The sequence below is a fragment of the Aquarana catesbeiana genome, linkage group LG01 (assembly GCF_042186555.1).
Source record: "Aquarana catesbeiana isolate 2022-GZ linkage group LG01, ASM4218655v1, whole genome shotgun sequence".
NCBI classification, from domain to species: domain Eukaryota; kingdom Metazoa; phylum Chordata; class Amphibia; order Anura; family Ranidae; genus Aquarana; species Aquarana catesbeiana.
The window spans coordinates 380,547,280-380,574,853 of record NC_133324.1 but is presented as its reverse complement, the minus strand read 5'-3'; the positions used below and the strand labels follow the sequence as shown (position 1 = coordinate 380,574,853).

The 27,574-nt window shown below is 40.2% G+C and overlaps 1 protein-coding gene across 5 annotated transcripts in view; it reads left to right on the top strand.

Annotated features, from left to right (window-relative positions):
* LOC141146947 (transducin-like enhancer protein 4) overlaps positions 1-27,574 on the top strand; it is a 182,711-nt gene that overhangs the window by 107,104 nt on the left and 48,033 nt on the right. For all 5 annotated transcript variants that reach the window (XM_073633843.1, XM_073633834.1, XM_073633826.1 and 2 more), the window contains 5 exons: positions 15,111-15,230; positions 18,453-18,506; positions 18,657-18,809; positions 21,281-21,410; positions 25,716-25,906. In XM_073633843.1, the coding sequence (XP_073489944.1) occupies positions 15,111-15,230; positions 18,453-18,506; positions 18,657-18,809; positions 21,281-21,410; positions 25,716-25,906 (648 nt within the window). The remainder of the gene's footprint in view (positions 1-15,110; positions 15,231-18,452; positions 18,507-18,656; positions 18,810-21,280; positions 21,411-25,715; positions 25,907-27,574) is intronic.

Here is a 27,574-nt window from a genome sequence, read left to right as displayed (position 1 = left end):
CATTGATTCTGCAGACAGGGATATGGTGTTCATTGATATGTCAATGAAGTAATCTTCAAATATTGTGGGAACACAAGTATACCAGGCTTAGTGCTTCACATGTGGCACTAAAGGGGCACTTCACAAAGTGTGGTGAACAAAAATTGGAAGCCTTTTATAAAGCTGACCATACAGAAGAAAAGAAATTGAAGTTTTAGTTTTCAGAACATTTGTTTGACTTGTTTTTTTTTTTTTTTCTTTAGCGGTTAATGGGGTCAAAATGACATTTGTTTTTGTCAGCAGTGATGAAAAAATGTAAAGGAGTAGGATGGTAATTTTTTTTTCTCAAATGAGATTCTAACTGCGAATGTGGTTTTCGTTCAAGAAAAAAGATACATATTGAAATGAGACCTGTTTTAATATGTCGAGGATTACAGTCAAGCAGCAGACCTGGAAGAAATTTTAAGGACCTTCAAACAAAATTGGCTGACTCTATGATGGCAAGAAAGAGAATATTCTAATGAGAAATTTTTGTACGAATGTTTGCGTGAAATTTAACTAGTATGACGTGTAAACCGGTTTGTTTTGCAGACTTTAGTGAATGTTTAAATCTTGTCAGCTTCAGCAATTGCTAAGGCGCACTTATATATGTGAGCTTTGCTAGAATCCCCCTAGGATTAGAGTCCTCCCTTTTTTTTTTTTTTTTTTTTTTTTCTCCATGAGAACGTCAGTGGTGCTACATGGATTTCTAGTACACATGTATTTTATTTAAATTATTATTAAATCCTCTTTAACAAATTGTGTGTGTCTGGCACCATACCCTCATATGCTTATTGTTCCTCTTCCCTTTTGTCCTCGAGGATTGTGCTACAAACACAGGTTGCAAACAGATTCTTTGCACTTGGTATGTCCGCCTATAGGGGGGCTCCATTGCTGTACAGGCCTCCCTGGAGTTAACCTGTCATGTGCGATCCTGGCCAGGGCTACAAAGATTTGACAGAAGGTACTTCTATTAGAGCAGGCATGCACTTGCAGTATTGGCTGGGTGCGAGGACCTGGGAGGCCCCTGATGCTGATGGCGTAGTCTCACATGCTCCATTATTGTTTGGGTGAGATTTTTCATGACATGTAGGAGACCACCTAAAACTGTTAAGTGAGCATGCTTGTGCTGAGACAAGAGAGGCTCAGCATGGGGAAGCGGTGCTTGGCAATCTAGAGTCAACATCATTGTGGAGTACAAAATGTAAGTGATTGCAAACACCCATGCTGTAAATTTTAATGCATTGGGGAATGTTTCACGGGTTGGTTAAAGCCAGAAGTGAACTGTATCTAATCACCACAAACTGAAAATGCCATTTACCAGAATTCATTTTTAATATTATTCTAACAAACTCGCCCATCCATTCATATTTCATGCCTGATTTTGTTGAGAAATCACTCTGAAAAACGCTCCCCGCTAGCATTTCTAGTCGTGGTCATCTTGAGTAAGAGCAGATGGTTCATATAGCATTTACTTCCTGGAATCTGTTTGCCCTTAGCTCAAGCATGCGTGCAGGAGGGGGTGCTTGGCTGAAAAAGCCACTCCTCCAAAAGAAAGGGGAAAAAAAACACCAGGAGGCATATGACCGCATTTTGGCCCAGGCCAGAAACCAGGAAGTAACTGAAGAATGTTAAAAAAAAAAAAATATATATTTTTAAAGCAAGTATGATGTATCTTTTCTATTTATTTATTAAGGCTAGCAGCACAAGCATTAAAATATAGGTAATGTTAATTGAGAGAATTTAGTTCTGCTTTAAAATTGGTTAATTAAAAAAACTTGGAACCTTCAACTACGTAAAAACAATAAATATATCTTCTCCTATCTATCCTTCTGAGAATGTAACACTTTCTTTGTTTGAAATTAATTATTGCAAGCTTAGAGTAATCATTACTTGTCAGTGTGACCTATTAAAATTCTTTTGGTTGGGTTATTCACTGCTTGCCAAGTGATCCATGATATGTAGCACTAGCTCCTACATTTCTAACTATTGCAGTAAACTTTATGAACTGCAGTCATTTCCTTCCCGAATACTATTACTCAGTTGCTTTTGGAGCCCTCTGGTGGCACAGCAGTTAGTAAATGTATCTACCAGCAATTTTGCAAAGCTGTCCAGCTTTGTGAAATCAACTTTGCACTGAGTACCCCTTATTAAAAAATTTTAACCCCTTATTCCAATCGGACAATGATATCCGTGTTAAAGGTATGTGCTTTTTAGGGTAATTTTTTTGCTTTGCATTCAGGAAGTGTGGCTAAATTAAGTAGAGCTATTAGATCTAAGGGGATCAAAGAAATCCAACTGCTGTAGATAGTTTGTAGAATGGTCATTTTTGGCAAACACATATGCTGTGCACCGATTATTGGCAGGAATCGTGGACCTCAAAAATACATTGCCTCTGCAAATATCTGCAGAAGTCAGATTATCTCTAGACTCAAACACAAGATAATTTCTCGGTCGGACCATAGTCTGTTGTATTTGCAATGATATGCCTGGCCTAAAACTATTACGGTAGCTTATATATCCGTTCACTATAGATCCATTGCTCACAATGCTTTAGCAAAGTTGTTTTTTTCTGCTACTGAATACTTAGAATGCCATAAGAGTATACTAGGAAGGATTCAGGACTTTGGGCCAGGTGTCACCACCGAACAGAACCTCCCTGTCTGTAGACACTATGTTGTTAGGAGGGGGAGCTGGGGAACTCTCAGCACTGCACTGTCTAATGGTTTCAGAGCACTATCTATCTCAATGCAGCCAACATGTTTTTAGCCTTGTGCTTATCCTCCTCACCCTCTTAACCTTGTCAGTGAGGAGTTTGAACAGACATTGAGCAGCTGGAATGTGAGTGAGCGGTTCACACTCGCACCAGTCTGTTTGTAGTGGGTTGTTTGCTTTTGATTCTTGTTGAGCTGTTGACAAAGGCTTTAGGTACAAATGGGAACAAGCTGAAATGACGCTGTGCCAGCAAGGCCTAACGATAGTGGCCTTCATTCATTTCCTAACTGTTGAAAAGGAAACTCATTGAAAGAGAGCATCTTGTCTTCACAAGGCTTCCTTATCTTCCTCTCCACTGAATATGATAAATTCACCATGCCCAGCCAGGCTGTGCTTAATGTACAAAGTATAATTAATCCTTTTACAGGCTCCCAGATGCCAGGGTGATTGGAATATAAAAAAATACCATGCTTAGAGCACTAGGTAAAATAAGCATCCAATGTATTTACTAATGATTATTTTCTTTGTTACTGAAGGTTTTTTTTGTTTTGTCACGTGAGCTGTATTAAAATATTAGGCCGTGATGTCATTCAGGAGTACGTCGGCTGTAGTGAAATTATTGTTGCATGCTAGAACCGGCGGCATGGCAGAAAAAAAAAAAAAAAAAAAAGAATTTGTGAACCAAGAAAGGGTGATTTTATATGCATCATTTTAAATATCAGGTTGTACATTTCATTAAGGGAAATGTTCTCTAATTAACTTGACTAGAAGAAAGACTGGCTTTCCTGGGCAAAAAATAGTATAGGCAGTTGTCAAAGTAATGAGTGACTAAGGATTAAATGAAATTGTATACCCTGAAATAGAATAGCCATTTGAATTAGAAGTCATTTACTGGAACATAATTTAATTTGCATTAAGGAAACTGTTTTTATACAATAAACTCAGAAAGCCTTAGCTGTTAGGAAACAAAAAGGAGGGGGGAGGGAGAGCTTTTATTTGTGGATGAAAAAGTGCCTAGCATTTGCTAATTGTCTCCAGCAATTAAAACATGACTTTTCATTATGAAGTCAAGGAAAGGGCACATCTTTCACTGAGCATTAAAGGCTAAGCCCTTATATGTGTATGCACATATAAATGAATATTATACAAAGGTAAAAAGGTATTAAAGGTGCATCCACTTAAATCTATACATCGGTTTAGAGTGGCTGCCAGTGGTTTTAATCACTCATAAGCTATGTATCTAGATTATTCAATAGGATGGTGCAAGCAACAAAAGCCAAAGAATAGTATCTATAGCAACCCGGATAGAATCGGCTGGTGGTTGCTTTTAGTAAAGTGACTATATTGGTTGCTGTGGGTTACTGCACTTTGCTCCTTGTGCTGTTTGCTTAAAGTGACATTAAACAACAGCCTTATTCTCCTAAACTGTTTTCATACGCATCCATTACTTAATGACCCCATAGTCTATTTTTTAAGAAGTAGCTTCTTATGTTTTCTGCCTCCTTTTTTAACATCCTTTAAACTTCTCCTTTTCCCCCTCAATTCTTTTTGTGTGAGTGATAGTTTGGATCATGTCACTGCTTCATGCACATAACCCGTCCCATAGCCCACAGTCCCTAGTTCATATTTAGGAGCAAGCAAGAGGGTGACTACATTCCTACATTTGTTGGGACTATGAAGAATGAACATAGCCACCCTCTAACAGGACGTCAGATCACAGCAGTGAACTAAACAAAGGAATTTGGAGGAGGCTAAGAACCGTAGAAGCAACATTTGAGTTAATATAATTTTATTTTTAATTTTTTTTACCAGATTTAGTGTCACTTTAATGAGCCTTCATATTACGAAGTAGCCTTCAGTGATGCAGATTGCTTTCTGGCAGGATCAGGCAGCAATTATATATTTTTTGGGTACGCTCACAAACTACTGTACCAATTTACAATTGCAAAATGAGCGAACAGAATTTTTTTTTTATTTTTTTTTATTTTTTTATTTTTTTCTAAAATATTTGGTATGACTATCCTTTTTGCTTCAAACCAGTATCAATTCTTACATAACATACTTTGTACACTTGCACAAAGTCAGGGATTTTGTAGTGTTGGAGTTAAGTGTATAAGTGGAGCAGGTGCTAATCATCAATTTCATATGTAGGTTGAAACAGTCCATTTCAGCCTTGTGTAGGTCTACAATCTTGTCCCTGACATCCTTGAACAGCTCTTTGGTATTGGCCACGGTGGAGAGATTGGAATCTGATTGCTTCTGTGGACAGGTGTCTTTTTGTACAGGTAACAAGCTAAGTTTAGGAGCACTCCCTTTAAAGGGATGCTCCTAATCTCAGCTCATTACCTGTATATCGGACACCTGGGAGTCAGAAATCTTGCTGATTGATAGGGGATCAAATACTTTTTTCCACTCATTAAAATGCAAATCAACTTAACGTTTTTGAAATGCGTTTTTCTGGATATTTTTGTTGTTTTTCTGTCTCTCACTGTTAAAATAAACCTACCAAATTATAGACTGATCATTTCTTTGTCAGTGGGCAAATGTAAAAAATCAGCAGGGGATCAAATACTTTTTTCGCATGCATACGTACATTTTGTGTGTGTGTGTGTGTGTGTACTTATTTATTACCACGGGTTCCTAGTGATTCTGCATAGTTGCCAAAGAATTGCATGTTTTTTTTTGTTTTTGTTTTTTTAAGTTATCAGTGATAACAGATATGTTCATTAAGATCTTGCCCCATCTTAAATATAAGTCATGTGCGCCTCTCCTAGCGTTATGTAAATACTGCACAATGGTGGAAGTTACCAAGGAATGTGAATATTGCCTTGATTCTATTTACAGTGTACATCAGGCCGGTGCTGTTTTGCACTTGCATGCCTCAATTTATAAGTAGGTCTGAATTACGTGGTCTTTCACCATATGTGCTGCAGTTGTTGGTGTGACACCATATAGCTCATTTGTTGTTGTACAGAGCCCAAGATAATAGCAGCAAAGCTGCTTCTTTAATTTCACTAAAATACTTGCACATATATCATTAGAACCAGAACAAAGCTCTCGACAGGATGGCTCATAGGAGCAGTGTCAGTTTAGTGTGTTGCCACAGGGGAACTGAGTGTGTCCTGACATGTCTGGATAACATGGAAGAGCGGCTCATTGTAATGTGATAGGCTTAGCTTTGTTCGTGTTTTTGAGTGTCCTTTTGACACTGCTAATGAGTGAGAATATAAAACGATACCATATTGACAAGCTTGGTCTACTCTCCGAGTAAATTGCAAAAGTTATTTGAGACGGTTGGATAATTCCTCCCCCAGTGTTTAATTGCTAGTATGAAAATTTGTATTCGTTTTGTAGGCTGCTCTGGGTCTGAGGCATAGATTGCACACACTAGACTTGCAATGTGCCCATCCTCCCAGCTAACGCGTCTGTTGACTAAGTGGATGTTCCTGAATTACAGCCCTTCAGTCTCAGATTGCCACCCACATCTCTTATTGAAAGGGTGAAGGTTTTAGGGAGTGTTACAAGCTGCCAGTTATAGAGTGATGCAATCTCTCATGTACGTTGTATAGATTGGAAACGGCTGCCTAGAAATAATCAAGCAATTAATGTATTGTATAACAGCCTGCAGTGGGATTGCTTTACTTTTTTCTTTTTTTTCTTTCTTTTCCTTTTCCCCCCGCAGACACAGAAGTTGTCAGACATAAATACTAAGTCATTTTTCACCACAGCATGTCATAAAAATTGTTCCCTCTACTGTAAGCCAAAATAAACGTTAAAAGTTTGTAATTTGAATACTTATGGAGCAGGCAGGCACTGTGTGTATATTATGAATCTATATACCTTATGTCTCACAGTCAGAGGAAGTAAAGGGCACAGTTGTACTATAACAATACACAGGTAAAATGAACCTTTAAAGTGTAGGTTCCCTTTTCACAAAAAGGCTGCTGAACGAACATCATACACCCTCCCCAGTACCAAACGACGACTCCCAGTCCCCTACTGCACATGCTTCTGTGAAAAACTTGCTTTCATCGCCCAGGTTTATGGTGTTGGCTCACCTTACCAAAAAGCAAAAAGGGGGGGGCGGCTGCGATCCAAATGTAAGTTTGGCCCCCATTTCCTTCCTGTCCTGCCTTCTGGTCACAGGTCCCAGAAGACTGTGGGACCATTCACATTTGATGGATTCAGATTAAGCTCGGGTAAGGATTATGGCGGGGGCTGAATTTTTTACCTAACTGCAAAAAAAAAAAAAAACCTTCTGCCTTTACAACAACTTTACGCACTGAGCATTTAACACTACTTTTCAGGCCCATTTTATTGGATGGTTAGTAGATCTTCACCTGGAAGGAAACAAAGTAATAATAAAAGCACACTTGCCTGTCCATTGATCCTGTGCTATCCTCACCCGGGCCAGTTCTTTGCCGGTCTTTGGGTCCCTGGTGCCGGCATTTTAACCGTGGAAAGCTGTCTGTGACTCTTTGTGGCGTCACATCTGGCTTCCCACTGCGCATGAGCGAGCCACGCTTTGTGAATGTTCCCACAGCCTTCTGGGACCTGTGATACGTCCTCAAAGGCTGCAAGCAAAGAGGAGGGCCTGAATTTCTGCTTAGATTTCCTAGGTGAGCCATGTGGAGGTAGTCGTAGGTATTAGAACTAGGTACCTGAATTTTTTTTTTTTTTTATAATGTGCCAAATGTGGTGGTTGGGGGGAAGGGGTGGATATAAAGTAGAACTTCTATTTTATGGCGAAGTTTTGCTTTGTTTTCCAGTAGTAGAGTTAACCAGGGGGATGTTTTAGGCTGCAAAGGCTTCATATTTGAACTGAACGTCTGATGGTTTTACAGGCTTTAAGCATTTCTACAGGTGTTTTTACATGCATCTGCGGCTTGATCTTTTTAGCTTATCTTTTCATGACTAAAAACTGTAAAAATGGGGGTCTAGAAGTATTTCTTTGTACAGTATGTTCAGTTAATTCCTTGAGTCTCACTACATTGTATTGCTTTGTCTTTCATCTTTAGGGAGAACTCTGCATGTTTATCACAAACCTTAGGTAACAGTCTCTGGTGCAACAGATTCCTCTCAGACCCCTTTCACACTGAGGCATTTTTCAGGCGCTAAAGAGCTAAAAATGGCGCATGTAAAGCACCTGAAAAACGCATCCCCTGCAGCCCCAGTGTGAAAGCCCGAGTGCTTTCACACTGGAGCGGTGTGCTTGCAGGACGTTACAAGAAGTTCTGCAAGCAGCATCTTTGGAGCGGTGTATACACTGCTCCTCCATCGCCCCTGCCTTTTGAAATGAATGAGCACCCTGCCTAAGTGCTTTTTGGGGCATTTAACCCTTTCTGCATCCGAAAAGCGCTGCTAAAACGACGGTATTGCCTAGCTCTACCGCTAACGCGGGCCGCTTGCAGAGTGAAAAGGGTTTTAGTGTGGGGGTTTTTTTTTTTCTGTTATGCTGTTAATTACGTCTCGATGGATGTGACCCATGTCTGTGTGTTTGTATTCCATACAGTTCTTTTCTTCAATTTGTATTACAATTTCTAAAGACTTATTTTTTTTAAGTGCATTGGTTAAATGTACTTATTCAGCCTGATCTCTTTACATTAAACTTAATAGCCCTCTTAATGTGGAAGTGCAGCTTGCATTGAAATTTCAAGTATTGATATTGCTGTCCCGCTGGCTCAGGCAAAATGTAATAATCTGTTCTCCCGGGCTTTTCCAGCATGAGGGCTGTGTTAACCATGTAATGGCATAGTGCTTTAAGATCTTGTCACTTAATTAAATTAAAACTTGCAGTCCTAATTTATGGAAAATGAATTTTCCATTCATTTTAAGGAGGAAGGGGTTCTAAGCTTAGCCTGTCTATAAATTGTTATAAAAACTGTCCACCTTCTAAATCCAGCACTAGATGTCGCCATGGTATCTGCTCCCAACGTGTATTGTGTGTGTTGTGTTTTTTTTTTTTTTTTTCCTTCATACACAAAGTCCAAAGATTGTTCCTTTTTTTTTTTTTCTCAGTGAAAATTAAAATGGTCACAGACTTTAAAACACGATTCACTTGAAGTTCTGAATGTCACTAGCTAAACCTGGACAATCTAAAGAATAGTAGCCACCATCATATTAAGGGTCAGCTGTCAGTAAATGCAGTAGTATTTATGTTCAGCTTGCTTGCAGGGGAGCTGAATTTTGGACTGGTGAACAAGTAAGACACTTTAAAATTTGCGTTCTATTCAATATACACCTATAGTTGGCAAATGACTCTAAGCTGAATTTCATGTTTCCCGTCAATTAGTTTGCTTGGACCAGCTTGGTCCAAAAACAATTTTTCACTAACTGCTACTGCAACTCTCAGTGCTGTGTACTATAGCTAGCTTCAGCTACCGACAGACAGTGCTAGGTTCTGGCTGAGAGACAGACTTTGTCTCGCCCTCAGAACAAAAACGCGTTGAGCTGAGCGGCGCTCATCCAATCATAAGCAGGCCTTTGTTTTATGAATGAGACAGAGGCAGGCTGGCTCATGACATCACAATTCCTGCTGTCGCCTGAAGCCTAATACAGTAGATATAGTGCCGGGAGCCGCTACAGCAGTAAGTAAAGGCAATGGTTTGTTTGGGCTGACTTGGTCCAAACGAACTATTTAAATTGAGAGGAAACACATAGTTCGGCTTTAAAATGAAAATTGAGCTTTAAAATTAAAAAAATAAGTGTGTGGGTATTTGACTGAAGTGCATGCTTCATTTCAGTACGCACTTACTGGTAAAAATGTAATGCTATAAAATGTAGTATTAGGCAAGCATTCAGAAAGTATAAAAAAAAATATACCAGAGCTATACCCTCAAACATGATAAATACCCAAAACTTCCATTACTCCTTTTTCCCCAATATATTCCACCTCCACGTAGCAAAAAGTTACCAGATGTATATGACCTTTTTATTTCTAAGTAGAGGTAAAAAACATCGCTACAAATAAGTGGACCTGAACACAGCCAGGTTCTCTTCCCAACCTCATCTCATCTTATAGCGCATAATATGTTTAAAACGCATGCTTTTATTGAAATATTAAATGTGCACTACATTAAAATCATTTGGGCAGCACTTTAAAAACCAGCAGTCACCTCCGTACATGGGAAAACCCTGAAACTCCTAGGTTCACTCTAATGTCCTACATCAACCCTTAACACGTTTCATCACAAGGACTTTCTAAGAAAGGCAGCCTTGAATGTGGCTACGTGACCTAGGAAAGATCCTTTCCGATTGCTATGGATTGGATTTTGTTTTATTGAATAAGATTGATGGCCCTTTAGGCAAAATAGAGCAACTCATAGTAGCCTAACACATATTTTTATTTGACTAATTACAACAAATTTCCTGAATGAGCTGATTTTGTTGTCTTTTAATCTATACACAATTCACCGGAAATATTGAAGATTAAATATATTGGATATATTGTACCAACATCTTAATTTTCTTCTATTTCAGGTTGTTAAGCTACCTTTTCAACAATATAGCATTTCTTATCGCCTACTGTCATATTAACCTGCGCGATATGAAGTGTTTTGTTTATAAACTTGGCAGCTTGGTGCTATATTGAGCACCATTTTGTGTGTCTTTCTGTTCTCCTGGAAATGTGCTTTATTCCCTGTTACCTGAATCTATGGTTTTCTGCTGTTCTCTGGATAAAAAACATTTGTTAATCCAATGTGCCGTGCATACCAATTAGTCTTGAGCTATGATTATGCTGTCTGAATGGTACCAAGCATCTTCTCTTTCCCTTACCTTCGCACTATGCCGCTTGGAGATTGGGAACTGACGTTCTCTGAGATCTATTTCTCCTTTTGATTCATAAGTGTCTCCAGGCTCATTCTGACATATTATTTCTCTAGCTGCTCAAATCTTTTTTTGGAACTTGTGTGGAAGCTTTATCTCTAACTTCTCATTGAATAATTGACCTTGTTCCACGCTTCCTGCCCACAACAGCCAAGTTCAAAAGCCGAAATAACTTACCCCAGAGATGTTGTATTGTATATTAAGAGAGCCTTTTAAACCTTTGCGTCTGGTCTAGGGAGGCTAAACACTGGTTTAGAGACCTGACAAACATTTCGGGATCTGCGGGCAATACACAAAAGTGAGTAATTATATAAATGAAAGCTTCCCATACCAGTGTCTTTTTTTTTTTTTTTTTTTTTTTTTTTTTTTAGTAGTAGCACTCTTTAGAAAAAAATGTTTCATAAGGAGTGGGACTTACTAGATGAACTTTAAGCTATACTGCAATGTCTTGCTTTTGTAGTCTTTGTTCAACAGTTAGGTATAGTTGAGTTCCATCCAGTAAGAGCTTCCCTCTGTCCACTAAATACTTGATTAGCAACCTATCTTTACCTGTAAGCATTTTGTTCCAATGTGCAGGCACATTGGTACAATCAAAGAAAAGAAATATCAGATATACATTAGTCTTCACACCACCTTACTATTCCAAGGACAGTTCAATCCTCATTCTGACCTGTTTCACCGAAGCAGTGCTTAATATTAAAGTAGAACTATAGGCAAAACCTTTTTTTCATTCTGAATAGAGTAGTGGGGGGGGGGTTATAACCCCCGTAAGGGTTATTTTTGCCATCTTCTCATTGGGGAGATTTACCTTAATGTCCTGTCCAATAGTCACAGGAAGTGAGAAAATCCCTTTACTTTTCTGGGGAAAACCCAAAATTTTGGATTTTTTTTTTTTTTTTTTTACATTCACATTCACTGATAATGGTAAAAAGGACAGATATAGAGGTTGGATCTCCCTAATGGGGACACAGACAGCAATAAAAACTGACAGACTTTGTAATCCATCTCCACTCAATCCAAAACTAAAAAAAAAAACTGTTGCCTGTTTGGGATGAGGGCACAGAGTCCACTGAGGGGGGGTAGTGGCAGCATTTGAAGTATAGACACTCTACGGAGACATTTTACCATTAAACATAGATATTTTAGTGCAGGAATTCTCCTTTTCTTTTCTTGGAATAACTTCTCTTTTTTTGGCCCAAACTAGACTAGTGGGCAAATTAATTTCTGAAAATCAGGGTTTTGAGTCTCCAGATCACAGCTTTCTGTAAGCGACAGTGGAGTTTGTACCTAGAGCAACCATTTGGCTTTTATTTATGTAGTACAGCTACTTGAATAAGTTCTGGATCATAGCCATTTCCTGAAGACACTTGTGAGATTTGTTTTCTCCAATGTTATGGTATTCCATTGCTTGTTTGGATGTGTTATGGTGGTACCATTTTATCAACCTCGACTTCTAAAGTCTGCATTCTTACCCTTTTTTTTTTTTTTTTTTTTTTTTTTAACTTGCTGCATGCTCTGTTATACTTGGAGTGCTGCATATATTGTTTAACAAATTGGAAGTGGTCATTTTTAGCGTGTTATTTTATAATGTTAAATGGAGCATAGAGACTTCTGTCTAACATGTCAGTTTCACAGTCTCTCCAGTGGAACAATTTGACATCTTTTTCAGTCCATTATGAATAATGTTCCTTGCTGAATTATGTCACCAATACTTCACTTGATTAGACTTTCAGAATTCTTTTATCAGTTCTGCAGCTTGTAGAGGAAAAGTGACAGATCGAAACTGTTAGTTTTTTTTTTTTTTTTTTTTTTTTTTTTTTTATATGGGTTTACAACCACTTTAAATAGGGGCAGTTAAATGCTAAGTTCACCCTTGGTAAAAAAAATGCAATATAAATGTGCAGGTAAAGTGAATTTATTTTACACAGGAACTCGCAAAACATTTCCCCCACAATCAATAGATTGTGGTTGCGATGTGAATTTTCCCTCAGCCATTGTTTACAGCGCTCTGCCCGTACCTCCATACAAGCAGACACTTTCTGCAGCTCAGTAACTGTCAGTGGACTACAAGGGGCGCTGATCAGCACAGCAGACTGGACTTTTTGCTTGGTCTTCATTAGGAGGTTTCTTTGTGGTATAAGCCAAGTAAGTAATTATTACAACTCTATAGAGCATTAATGTTTTTACTAAACAGAAAAGACTGCACATTTAACTGCAGGAAAAACAATTCATAGCATGCAAAGCATAACAAAATATGCATACAATATACACATCTCCAAGCTATCTATCCTACCTAACAAATAAGCATGGACCATGTATGTGATAGGAATAAGGATACTAATCAGCTACTTAACTTGGGTTTCCTGGTGATGGAATCTTCTCATGCCTCCTTACTCAATCCAGCACAAAACATCTGTTTCCTCTGAAGTCTCAAAAGAACTCGGTATCCAAAACAGCTGTTGCTCCTTCGTTCCTTGAGCACATGGCTTGTTCAAAGTCCTATTGCCCTCCCACTATTTCTGCTAAATCATATCCTGTAGCCTCACTTCCTGTGCTAGGCTTGTAAACCAGTCCAACTGGTTTATTTGCATATCAATGGGGGGGGGGGCGCTATCTTCTAAACACATGTAGCTAAAATCTAATCATTCGCACATCTAAGCTATAAAAAAAAATTGCCAAAAATAGCTATAGCAACACAGACTTGTAGTTTATGTTTGCACAGATCGCCATGAATAAATGAATCAGCTGTGCAGGTGGAGGCCCGCGCAGATCTTTAAACATAATAGCAGCTGCAGGGAGAAAGACCCCTGCTTGGGGGAAGGGGCTCTTGGGGCGAGGGAGTAGAGATGATGGGTTTGTTGCATATTGCATCCTAAATATGGGTGTAACATGTTGATAAAGGTGAACCTAGCCATTAAGCTGCGGCTCAATGGCCTATTTTTATCGCCCCTCCTCTGACCACAAGTGTAAATGAGCCCTTAGTGAGAGGCATGAGCTGAACTGTGCCATCGCCCGGTTTGTACTGGCTTTTCTGTAGTTTTTTTGTGTAAACGTTAAACATTAATTGTGCTTGTAATAACAAGGACCTTAAAATGATCACGCCTTATTTTATTGTAGTATATTCTCCTCTAAGATATGTAATTGTTCTATTGTTCTTGTATGATGTTGTGCTTTGTAAACACAGCAACTGTCAATAGATTTTACAGTGTAATTTTGGCAGCGCGAGTCAAGTTATTGAGCAGTGAATGCAGAATTGTAAACCTGACCTCAGATGTCTTTCATGGATTTGTGTGCATTCATGAACAAACAGTTTTAAAGGGTTTTTTTTTTTTTTTTCATACTTCCCTCCACTGTGCAGTTTGTTTTGCACAGTGTGGCCCTGATCTTCATCTTCTAGAGTCTCGCAGCTCTACCTTGCATTGGTAAACCCTCTGGGAGAAGCTCTTTCCTGGGGGGTTACCTTGCGGGCGCGCCCGAGTCCAGAATATGCGTCTATATATACAGAATGCTGGACTTGGCCCCGGTGCCCGCATCATTGGATTTGATTGACAGCAGTGGGAGCCAATGGCTTTGCTGCTATCAATCTATCCAATCAAGAGCTGAGAACCCCGGACAGAGAAGTACAGCGTGTTTCCACCGAGGGAACGAAGGGCTCAGGTGAGTAAAACGGGGGGGCCGGTTAGGATGCATTAAGGTGAAAAAACACGAGGGTTTACAACCCCTTTTACAGTATGAAAAAAAAACTTTTTTTTTTTTATTTTTGGTTAGAGTGGAGAGGGATTTTGTACATCTGTCCGGTTACTATTGCTGCCTGTGTCCCCGCTAGGGAGATTTCACCCTCTTTGTCTTGTTTAATGTTTACCATTTTCAGAGATTAGTGAAAGTAAAAAAAAAACACCACATTTTGGGCAGTCCCCAGAACAGTAATGGAAGGAAACGGGGACACTAGCTCGCTTGACCCTGGTGACAGCCAGGGATTCCTCCTTCTTCCTGTTTTGACTATGGGACAGGAAATCTCCCCAGTGGGTCACACATGGCAAAAAAACAAAACCAAAGGGGGTTATAACCCTCCCTTACTCTATCGAAAATGGGAAAGAAAAACTTTTGCCTTTTTAGTTCTACTTTTACTTTCGTTTTGCCCTTAAAGTGGAACTAATAGGTAAAACTTTTTTTTTTCACCATCTGTGTCCCATTGCAGAGATTTCCCTTCATTTCCTGTCCCATAGCCAAACAGGAAGTGAGAGGAAATACCTGTAAATAAAGGGAATTCCTTGGGAACGAGAACTAATGTCCCCACTTGAAGATTCCCACCCCCAATTACTGTTATGGGGACAGCCCAAAATTTGGGATTTTCTTTTACTTTCCCTTTCAGTGTTGGTAAACAGGACAAATAGAGAGGGTGAATCTCCTTAATGGGAGCACAGATGGGAATAAAAACCAATAGGTTGTGCTAATCCATATCCACTCAAAGGCAAAAAAAAAAAAAATAAATAAAAGTTTTGCCTTTAGTTATACTTCAATATTAAATTTGGGCACATTTTACCTTCCAGAGCTCCTCTGTCTCACCGTCTGCAAGTTTCAGAACAGCAGAGAAGCACAGAAATTCTGCAGACTATTCTTCAGAAAGCAAAAAGCAGAAGACTGAAGAAAAAGATATAGCCGCCCGTTACGTAAGTACATGAAGATATCTGATGCCGTATTCATGGCAACAGAATTACAAAGTAAACTAACCTCACACCTATTACAGTAATCCCGTGTTATATTTGTGTATTTGTCTCCTTTGTGTACTATATTTAAGGATCCTGGTTGAACGTGACTGGTGACCATACATCTTATCGCTGAGAAGCAAATATGCTTTAAGGATCATAAAGGAGCATAAATATTTCTTAAGGGTGTATTTGGTTAGACTAGATGTAGTCAGGTGTTTGTTTAGTGAGATGTTAGTAAAGTTCATGTGGGTTATCTGTTTACTTTGTCATCAATATGTTGTGTGGAACATTTGTTACCTTAAACACTTAAACTGCAGGATTTCTTTACCTCAGTTGAGCTGCAAAAATATCCTATTTAGTAACAGATTAGAATTTTTTTTAATGAATAGTTTTGAATTTATATAATGAAAAAAATGCAAGTGTTCATTTCAGGTCTCTCTGCACTTTATAAACATTTAATGCATATGTTGCTTCATGCACCAGAAAGAGTGTTAAAGTAAACCTTTCTTAGAGCTGGGTAAGGGTTAATGCACTTGGGGGAAAAAAAAGGGCTTTTATATACCTAGCATAAATCTCAAGGTGCTTTCTGTGCCTGGGACACCGCACATGCCATGTACAGCCTGCCATACAAAGTGGCTGTATGCAGCCATACTCTTGTAAACGCCCATGTTTTATTGCACTGGCATCTTCCTGTGCATGCAGAATGCTAGATATTACCATTTACAAGAGTAAGGCCGCAGTTTTATTTATTCTGTTTTTAGGTACTTCTCCATCGCCATCCATGTACGCAGCTTCAATCTACATACATTAATTTTTATTTTTATTTTTTTTGTATCCCATTGCCTAGTATATAGATGGACTCCTAAAACACTTTGTTTATATGCCAATTAAACAAATTTATAAGTTCTCCTATCACATCTCCTGTGCCTCACTCAAAGTCCCAAAAACCCTTTTCTTATTCTAGCTTCAATCTAAGGTCCCTAACTCGCATTCATACATACACACATACTAGGGCCACTATTCACTTATATGGCAGGCTGCATGAGGCACGTGTGGCTCTTTGGATATGGAAAAGCATCTGGAAGTTTACTTTAGGCTTAAAAATCCCTAAAGCCATGTGCATAAACCCTAATTTAGATTAAGCATATGATATCACAAAATTCATAATGTAAAAAGGTAGGGTCCAGGCTTAATGTGTTAAAGCACAAAACATAAATGGCTTTTATTGTTTACAATAAATACTGCAAAATGTTGATCAATGGAGTATCCAATTGGTCTTTGGGATTAGAAAGTTTTTTTTTCTTTTTCCCATGTTGGACCAAATTGGAACACGTTTTTGTTTTTTTTGTCTTCCCTCTAGGTTGACTGCAGGTTTAGTTTTCTGAGGGTGCAATATTGTTCCCTTATTCATTTGTCTTTTAGTTGACAGGTGCAATCTTTTTTTCAAATCCAATAATTGAAATATCCAGAAATGTAGACAACTGAAGTTCTATACTTTTCCAGCAAAAATGTGTGAGAGGACCCCCTTACCAACATACAAGCCCATCTCCTCCTAAAGTTACGTCCATGGTCAGTAGGCAGATGGTAGAGTTAGGAGGAAAAAAAAAATTGGATTTGCAATCAACTTCATATGTCTTTGTCTCTTTTTATCTACTGATCATTTTGACATGAAGGTAACTTCTGCCTATGCGTTTCTTTGTGTCATGTGTTCAGTTTGCATTGCCCAAGTTTGTAGGAGGTTTAATTAAACTCCTGGGATAATAAGTCTGTAGCCACAGGTGCTGGAAGCGCTTCCAAGTCTTTTGCCTATGTATTTTAGGCCTTGTGCTCTGGCAGTATGTAATTATACTTGACTGTTATTCGAATGTAAGCAGTGCTTCAAGTGTAGAAAGTCTGTTGATATAGCTGAGAGCAGTCCAGTTTTCCAAATACCTGCAGAGCTTGCTTAAACTGTTGACACCCTGTGGATGTGCAGCAATGTCCATGCTTACATATTCCCCTAAAGGGAAACTCCACTTTAGTGGGGGAAAAAAATGGCAAAAAAAAATTAGCGTATACAATTGTGACACAAGTTATATTGTAATTGAAGGTTTTTAAAAATTACTTTTTTATTTTCCATCTGCAGCGCTGTAATTTTCTGTAAAATGCAATATGGCTACCTGGAGGTGTTCTGTACACAGAATGTGTACAGAATGCCCCCCAGATATGTCCTATCCTGTGTGATTGGCTCACTGATTTTCCCAGAAGTCTGCACTAAGATACAAGTCAGATTTTTGGCACCGCCTGCAATAAAAATGTCATTTTTGGTGAGCTACTCCCAAAGGAAAATCCCATCTAAAGGGATGCAGACCCTCCAATTTCCTCATTAGAGCCCTGCAGGTGCAGCAGCTGATCATTCTAAAACCACTCCTATACAGATTCACTTAGCACATGGACACAAGCAGCTATTTCTTTAGAATAACAAAAAGTAGGAATCTGCAACAGTTTGTTAAAATCCTTGCAATGTACATAGATAACCCAGAGGGATTTTTTTTTTTTGAGAAAAAAAGAGTTGCTGTTTAAGTTTTGGAAATCCATTAAGCTGTCAAAGTATTCCTAGAGATTTGAGACTAACAAATACAGCCCCAATTGTCATTAGAGCTTAAAATCTTCATTTTAGCAGTGTGCAGCATATTGACATCTACATACTGCTTGTTGTGCTTTTGTACAGCTGGCACTCAGCACTGTTTTGTGTTTTGAAACCAGTGCTTCTTTTGCCATATGGATAACTGCAGATAAATGATGACTTTGCACGCATTTCCATTGTCTTCTCTCATAGTGAATAAAACAGGAGCCACGAAAATCCCCAGCCCAGCTATTGATTACCTTGGACAGTGAGTGATAGTGGTTTATCCAAACACCATTTTGATATTCAGCTCTTTCGGTTTCTTTCTATTTAGCAAATAAATCTGCAGGGCTTCAGAGCACTTTGCAGTACTAAAATGGGATTAAAAATGACAATCCACAAAGACCTAAACAACCCTGGTCAGATAAAATAGTTGGTATGCCTTGAGAGACTTTTGGTTACATTTTTCTGTATAGTTATTACAGTGTGTAAAGTTACCAAATAATTGCATAAACTTTGACTAGCCTCCTCTTTTGGAACAGTGCAGTCTTACATGAAGTGCTTTCTTCCCTATGCAGGACAGTGATGGTGAAAAGAGTGATGACAACCTGGTGGTGGATGTTTCCAATGAGGTGTGTATTCTCCATCAGTTTTGTTAGTGTATGTTTTAGAGTTTGTTCATAGTCATTCTTGCGCATAGAGCCTTACACAGATCTTGAACTCTTTTACAGAGCAGTGTACTTAAAAGCATATATTTTTTTCTTTCTTTTTTTATATTAAAGGACCCCTCTTCTCCTAGAGGGAGCCCAGCACATTCTCCCAGGGAAAATGGTTTGGACAAGGCTCGACTTTTAAAGAAAGACCCTCCAATAAGTCCAGCATCCATTGCATCCTCAAGCAGTACTCCCTCATCAAAGTCCAAAGAACACAGCCTGGTAAGACAAGATGTATATATAAAGCCTGTCTGTTAGATGTTATTTAAGGTTTAGTTAAAATGTTTAAGTTGGGAACACCCGGTACTACTTGCTACCAGTGTGGTGCCGTTGATTCAGATTTAAACCTCATTGCTGATGAAGGTGTGCTTCAGTACAATGCATGAACATGGGTTGTAGTGTGGCGCACTGTCAGAAAAGATGCAGGTACAATTTATGAGCCATTAATGAGCATTGTCACCAATTGAAGGGGCCACTTAAAGGATAAGTTCACCGTTGGGAATATTTAACATGTCGTCGTCGCCCCCCCCCATTTTTAGGGTGAAACATGTAACCTGTTCCCAATGCAGCTGCCGCTTCCCGCTACCCTCTCACCCTGTGACAGTACGTGGAGAAAATCCCTGTACTAGCTTTCACTTTTTGAAAAGTGCATGGCCGTGCAGGGCCCCGCCCACGTGACCACACCATTCATTCACCGAGTTCTGTGAATGAATGATCTACAAGTACCGACAGCCTTTGCAGATGTCGGCTTGTAGTTTTCAATGAACTACCATGGCACTGTTGAGCGCTGTGGTAGTTCCTTGAGTCTCCCTGTCAGTCTGAAACTGCCTTGGTAGTACAGGGCAGACAGCTCACGCAGACAAATGCTCATACTCGCCAGCTCACAATTTATCAATGCAGTCCAAAGTTTTCATTGCAGAGAGATTACATCCTCAAAGAACAGCAAGTGCAATATTTTGGAACCGCGCTGGAACACCTGTCAGGCATGTGATGAAAAGCTCACATGGACAGCCTGCAGGAGACCTGCATGGCATCAGCGATCTTCTGATTGCTTGTGCAATGCTTCCAGGCTCCAAAAATTATAAAAAAAATTTACCTGCAAAAAAAAAAAAAAAAAATAGCCATTTTATTCAATTTGCTTTTTTTTTTTTTTTTTTTTTTTTTTTTTTGTGAGCTTATTTTGCATAAAGTAACTATACTTAAGAGAAGTTCATTTTAAGGGATAAATATACTTTGCTTCCCTTCGGTCCATTAACTGTACCGATTGAAAGTGTTTAGTCATAGCCATTTGATAAATGCAAAAGAGAACCCGTTGATCCTGCCAGAAATACAATTTAATCCTGTGCACTCTGCAGTGTTACCTCAAGCAGTCTTACCTTCTTTCCCATGATAGCTCAATGAACATCAGCACACTTCCCCTGTGTTATGGAGACAGGGATGTGTTCTGAAGTTCAAAAATACTTCTATCCTAGGGTGACAACACTGCTTCCTCCATAGATACAGTACAGTGAGTATTGTCATAAGGCAGAATGTGTTTTACAGGTAGGATCAGCAAGTGAAAATAAGGAAACCTAGCCAGAACAACAAAAAGAAACTAATGCAGCCAGTCACTTCATCAGTGGACTGGTAAGCTGCAATATATTACTATTTGTTGGTGGGTATAGAAACACTTTAAGAAGTGGAAAAATTATATTTGCAAAGTGGGTCATTTTAATGTGCGATTTGCAACTATTGGCGGTTTTTACAGTGTTGCATATTTTCATTTTTAGTGGTTGTACACCCGCAAAAAAAAACCCTGTAAGGCAAAGGCATAATGAGCTAGTATGCACCGCACACTAGCTCATTATGAAATACTTGCCTTAGAACGAAGCGCAAGCATCACCTCCCAGTTACCACTGCGGGCGCTGACATATTCCCTCAATGTTCTTTCCGCATGCGCGGGAGTCCTCTTTCCGGCAAGGAGCTCTGATTTTTTGACAACATCCGTCAGACCTTCAGACGTCAGTGGCTGCATGCAAGATGAACATCCCCTAAACGTACAGGTTTAGGAGATATTAATTTTACCTACAGGTACAGGTAAGCCTTATTATAGGTTTACCTGTAGGTAAAAATGTGAAAGCGGGGTATACAACCGCTTTAATAAGAGTATATAACCTCTAATAATGTTGTAACTAGGTACATGAAATTCTATTTTTTGTTTATATAACTGAAGATTTCCATACATATATGGAATTTTGTTGAAATCTGGTATATATGTTCTTAAACATTGTAGTAAGCTGTGTTTCACTGCACAGCCTATTCCTTAAAGGCGTGTTTCCATTCATGCTGCTCTGGTTACACAGGTCTGCTGTACACTCCTATGTTATGAATAGGTACTTGAAAGATATGACTGTGAAAGCACATATGTTATGACTCTTCCATTAGGGATGTTGACTTTAGCAGGGTGAGTATTTGAGGTTTGCTGTAGAGTAAACCATAGAGTCAATAAGTTGTTTACTTTTGGGAGGATTCAAGTCATTTAGCGTGTTGTATCCTTTCGTTCAGCTAGAGATTCATTTTGCTGGTGCCTGTGTGGAGCTGATGTAACTCTTACATGTTTTTATTATGCAAAGACAAGCATGTTTGCAGACAGGAATTTGAATTGATTGATCTCTTTTGTCCTTTTATTTCCCCTTTTATTCACCTCCTGGAAGAATGAGAAATCCACAACTCCTGTTTCTAAATCTAACACGCCTACTCCGCGAACTGATGCGCCCACACCTGGCAGCAATTCGACTGGACTGCGGCCTGTTCCTGGCAAGCCGCCAGGTGTCGATCCATTAAGTAAGATGCATCCCATTTAACTAGGCTTTTATCAAAATGTTCTTTACTGTGTTGATGTTGAATTGCTGTCAGAGTTATAACTTACAAATAGAGTTGTCGCTAAAATATGGGGTTCCTAGAGCCCTTAGACCTAAGTGCCTGGATGAACTCTGGACTGTAAATTTGGAATAAGAACACAGGGTGGCCTATGCAACACCTACCTGCTCAAATGCATCCATATCTAAATCGGTTAACAGCTATACAGTCAGGTCCATAAATATTGGAACATCGACACAATTCTAATCTTTTTGGCTCTATACACCACCACAATGGATTTGAAATGAAACGAACAAGATGTGCTTTAACTGCAGACTTTCAGCTTTAATTTGAGGGTATTTACATTCTAAAAGATTAGAATCGTTTCATTTCAAATCCATTGTGGTGTTGTATAGAGCCAAAAAGATTAGAATTGTCGATGTCCCAATATTTATGGACCTGACTGCATATCTCCTTATGGGTCAGCTATAACTCGCTGCTTAACTAGGAAGTGGGATGGTAGCATGTGCAGTTTGTTGTAAACCAATACTTTAACCAATCCCAACCCTTGGAGCTGTGCGTGTGTCCGATTGAATGGATGTATGCGCAGCTACGATTTGCCCCCCCCCCCCCCTCTTTAATAACAAAGTTGTCTTTTTAAATTACCTCGGAAAGGTGTCACTTAGATTGTTGTTTTTGCTGTATTTGATATTATAGTGTGCTTTTTCTACAATAAAATTTAACTAAATTAACCATAGTGTCCAGCTACTGTGACCTACTTGGCAGGCCTTTTCCTTTCTCCTTTTTCTTAAGAACTGGTCAGCCGAGCTTCCCTGTAAGAAGCTATTGGCAGGGTTCCCATTCCATGAGGAACATTTGGTGGTGATCTGAATAAAAATATCCAAAAGATTTCCAGAGGAAAGAGTTCCTCCTGTAAAGAGAAGGACCAGGCGTCCCTCAATTAAAACCTTGGTCTTCCCCAGGTATTTCAGCTTTAAGGCAGTACCGCCGCCAACAGGACATTAGAGCCAGGGGCAAGCAGCAGGGCCAGGGCCAGAGAAAACTCTTCTAAACCTGGCACCAAGCCCTCATTTTGAGGGGATGCCCCCACTTTGTGGGGTAGGGGGGGGGGCCTGCTTCAATTTGCGTACATTAGAAGAACAGTGGTGCAGGACAAGTGGGTCACCTCAACAGTGTTCCACGGTTACAAGCTGGAATTACGGAGGTTTCCTCTTCAGAGAGGTTTCTAAGATCCAACTTTCCTGGGGATCTTCCAAAAAGAAACTTATTGTTTCAAGCTTTAGAGCAGTTAGTGCATCAGGGAGTGATCATGCAGGTTCCGGTGTCCAAAAGAGAGGCACAGGGTTTTATTCAAACCCGTTTACAGTTTAAAAACCAAATGGGGACATAAGACCTGTCTTGGACCTAAGATCCCTGAACCAACATCTGTCTGTTAAGCCAATCCTTCAAGATGGAGTCAGTCCGCTCGGTAGTAGCCTCGCTCCAGATGGGAGACTTCTTAGCCTCCATCGCTATCAAGGACACGTATTTACAGGTACCTATTTTTTAACCTCATCAGAGGTTCCTTCGAATTGCAGTAGAGGAACGTCATTTCTAGTTTGTGACACTGCCCTTCGGGCTTGCCACAGCACCCCGGGTGTTTACAAAGATCCTAGCACTTGTACTGGGTCTTTTAAGGGCCCAGGGGATCTTGGTGCTCGGATACTTGGAGGACCTCCTGCTCTGAGATCACTCACTACAGGCCCTGGAACACAGAGTGCACAGTGCGGTATTTAGAAAACCTGGACTGGGTCATAAATACTGAAAAGTCAGCCTTGAGACAAGCTCAGTCTCAAGTATGTAGGTCTGATCCTGGATACGGTCCAGGCAAAGTTATTTCTGCCACCCGTAAAAATCTGTGCCCTGAAGTATCAGGTGCGTCAGGTAAGGGGCACAAGGCAACCCTCCATTTGGCTCTGTATGAGTCTTTTGGGAAGGATATCCTCCGTCATGGCAGTTCCCTGTGCTCGGTTCGATTCCAGGCCTATACAACAAGATATCTTGTTGGCTTGGAACAGGAGCGCACAAGCCCTGGATTACTCCATGTCCTTATCTCCCCGGGCATGCTTAAGCCTAAGCTGGTAGTTGAAGGATCAGAACCTGCAAAAGGGAAGAGCCTTCCTCTCGGTGCCATGGAGAGTACTGACCAGACGCCAGTCGCTTGGGCTGGGGAGCGACCCTAGAGGGGCTCACAGTTCATGTGAGATGGTCAAGGGCAGAGCTTGCCCATCAACATCCCAGAGTTGCGAGCAGTTCATCTGGCCCTATGGTCCTGGACAGTGGAGCTTCAGGACTGCCTCATCAGAGTTCAGTCCGACAATGCACTGCAGTGGCCTAGATCAACCACCAGGGTGGTACCAGGAGCCGTTCAACTAAGGAGAAGGTGAACCATATATTACCTGGGCAGAGGGACATGTGCCGGTCCATATCCCGGGGGTGGAGAACTAGAAGGCAGATTATCTCAGCCGCCAGCGTCTTACTTGCCTCCTCTGGGGTCCCTCCGCTGCACTCCTGGCTCCTCTTCTTGAGTGCCCCGACGGAGAAGCGCTTTACCTGGGGGCACTTGTGCAGGCACGCTCCCATGTCCTGCTGCTGCGTCCATTGACACAGATAGCAGGACCCGGCCCCCGACTCCTGTCATTGGATTTGATTAACGGCAGTGGGAACCAATGGCTCCTGCTGCTATCAATCTATCCAATGAGGATCCGAGACAACAGCTGGACCTGGTGTGCCGTCCCTGTCGCTGGAAAGACCGGGTTCAGGTAAGGGGGGCTCTTGGGGGCAGCTGCAGTACAGGAGGTTTTTCACCTTAATGCATAGAATGCATTAAGGTGAAAAACCCTGAGGGTTTACAACCACTTAAGTGCTTGCTACTAAACTGAAGTACTTCCTGTATGGGAGGGGTTATATAGGGGATCACTTCCTGTCTAAAGTATAACCCAGTAATTAATAAATAATAGCTTCACTCTGTGTCCAATGATGTATGAAATTGATGAAGAAAATTTTTTACAGGTAAATATGATGGAAAAAAAACAATTTTTTTTTTTTTTGTTTTTTTCCTTCTCTTGCGGCACTATTCCTCCCACTGATACGAGACACTGTTCTGCCAACTAACAAGGGGGACCATTTCTCCTACTGACACCAACAATTGGCCACTCTTCCTCCTAAGATGGGGCAATTTTCTTCCCCCTCATACTAAATGTTTACGCCCATTGATGCCAGGAAAATGTCCACTCCCACTGGCCACAGTCCAGCCCCCCTAAAGCCTGAAGGACAATAAACCCTTTGTTTAGAAAGTGTGGAGACCCCTGTTCTAAGGAAGTTAAAGAGGCTACCATTTGTTTTGTTTTTTTTTATTTTATTTTTTGTTTTCCTTCTGAAAATGCCTGGCCTGTTGGCTAATCCAGTGGATTCAGTATTTCAGTCTACTGATCCAGAACAAATACACAGATCTGACCTCTTTCTATGTGCTTGGTTTGGGTTTGCGACTCAAAAGTTAAAGAAGCTGCAGATGGCCAGATGACCATGATTTTCAATAGGAGGTCAGCAATCTTCTAGATTGTAAGCTCTAACGAGCAGGGCCCCCTGATTCCTCCTGTACTAAATAGTATTGTAACTATACTGTCTACCCTCATGTTGTAAAGCGCTGCGCAAACTGTTTACGCTATCTAAATCCTGTATAATAATTGCAGCCTATATATTTCTCCCTTGTAGATTTAATTTTGCTTACAGAATTGAATTGCATGGTTTCATATGCTTTGTAACAAGCCTTTTACGTTTCATGGGAAGGGTATACAAGCAGTGCGTATTCCTGCTGGCATCCCTGGCCCCCACCACTCCTCTTGCTACACAGCCTGTAATGTAAAGTAAAATAGATGGGCTTGTCGGGACCTTTTTAAAATAGTCTCAAAAGGTTGGTGGAGCTGGCATCTCAGTTGCAAAGCAATGGGGCCAGAAACCTGTGGAGCTTTGGAATGCTGATGTGTGACTATTATACCAGCTTTATTTACGTAAATGACATGTCGATTTTGAGAGCAATAAGTCTTTAAAATTCAAATTAATATTATGATGGTAAAGATGAAAAAAGTGTAATGACGTATGGAAATAAGCGCATATTTTTTTTCAAAGACATCTGTTAAGGGTTTAAAACACATAATCTGAATAAAATATATGTCCTGTTGGTAATTCACTGTTTAATGTACTCCATATTTCTTTTTTGTTTTAATGCAGCTGGCCTTAGGGCACCCATGGCAGTCCCATGTCCTTATCCAACACCATTTGGAATAGTGCCACATGCTGGTATGAATGGGGAGCTGACAAGTCCAGGCGCAGCTTATGCCAGTCTTCACAATATCTCTCCACAGATGAGTGCGGCAGCTGCAGCAGCTGCTGCAGCCGCAGCTTATGGACGGTCCCCAGTGGTAAGAGTCTTGTATGATAATAGTATCCGTGCTGATAATAGGGCCGGTTCACACTGCTGCGATGCGAGATCCCGTGCAAATCAAGTACAGGTTTCTGCTTCACATACAACTCGCAGGCAGTTCACACTGCCCTATGTGAACCGCTGCAGGTGTCCACACAAAGTTAATGACACCCCCAGATCGGTTTGCATATCGCAGTGCGACCTGTCAACTCGGACAGGAATCAGATCGCATGGGTGTGAACACCCATGCGATCTGATTTGGCTCTGGACTAAAAAGGATTCTGCACAACTTTGGTCCTAATGCGATGCAAATTTAGCCATACAATCTGTATAACTGAATTTGCATCTCCCAAACATTGCATGTGGCTTGCACAACAGTGCAGTGTGAATCACATGCGATGTCTGACACAGCAGCAGTGTGGACCCAGCCTTCTACCTCACAATTGGCAAGTTAACGGAAAATGTGTTTAAAAAAACAGCATGTGTTGTAAAGATGATAAAAAAATATTGAGTAATGGTTAAAGCATTTTGTTTTATGTTGACACCAGACACCTTCAGAATATTGCAGCAGGGAACTGCACCTTAGAGCTTTCTAAAACTGTTTTTACCCCCATGCCTTTAGTTGCTTCTTTACTCCGTGCTCTGTTGGACATCTATAGTAGCTCTATTTGACTTAACCATTTTAAACAAGTTACCTTACATTTTTAGGCCCCATTCACACGTTCCATTTTGCAGGCGGAATTGCCGCGATTCTGCCCTTGCGATTATTTTGAATGGCACCAAATCGTGGCGGATTTTGCCGCGATTGTTGCCTGACGGATCGCGGTACAAATGCGCAAGCAGAATCGATGCAATTCTGCCTGCAAAACGGAACGTCAAAGTCTGAATGCAGCCTTAAGGACAATTTGATCTTAATTAAACTAAACTAATTTTTGCTTCATATTTTTCAACATCCATAGTAAAGCGAGCACAGATAAAATATCTATAGATATAGAGATATATCTCTATCTATATCTCTCTCGATAGATATATAGATATAGATATATATATATATATATATTCACATTTTTGTAAATATTTTATTATCTTTCAATGTGATAACACTGAAAAAAAATACTTTGCTATGATGTAAAGTAGTGAGTGCACAGCTTGTAGAACAGTAAATTGGCTGTCCCCTCAAAATAACTCAACACTAATGTCTAAACCACTGTCAACAAAAATGTGTACACCCCTAAGTTTAAATGTCCAAATTGGGCCCAATTAGCCATTTTCAGGTGTGAATGGGAAACAGGTGTGTTTATATTTGGTGTTATCACTCTCTCTTACTGGTCACTGGAAGTTCAACATGGTACCTCATGGCAAAGAACTCTGAGGATCAAAAAAAAAAAAAAAAAAAATGTTGCTCTACATAAAGATGGCCTAGGCTATAAGATGATTGCCTATACCCTGAAACTGAGCTGCAGCACGGTGGCCAGGACCATACAGCAGTTTAACAGGACAGGTTCCACTCAGAACAGGCCTCGCCATGGTCGACCAAACAAGTTAAGTGCACGTCCTCGGCGTCCTGTCCATAGGTTGTCTTTGGGAAATAGACGTAGGAGTGCTGCCAGCATTGCTGCAGAGGTTGAAGGGGGGGTCAGCCTGTCATAGACCATACGCCGTGCAC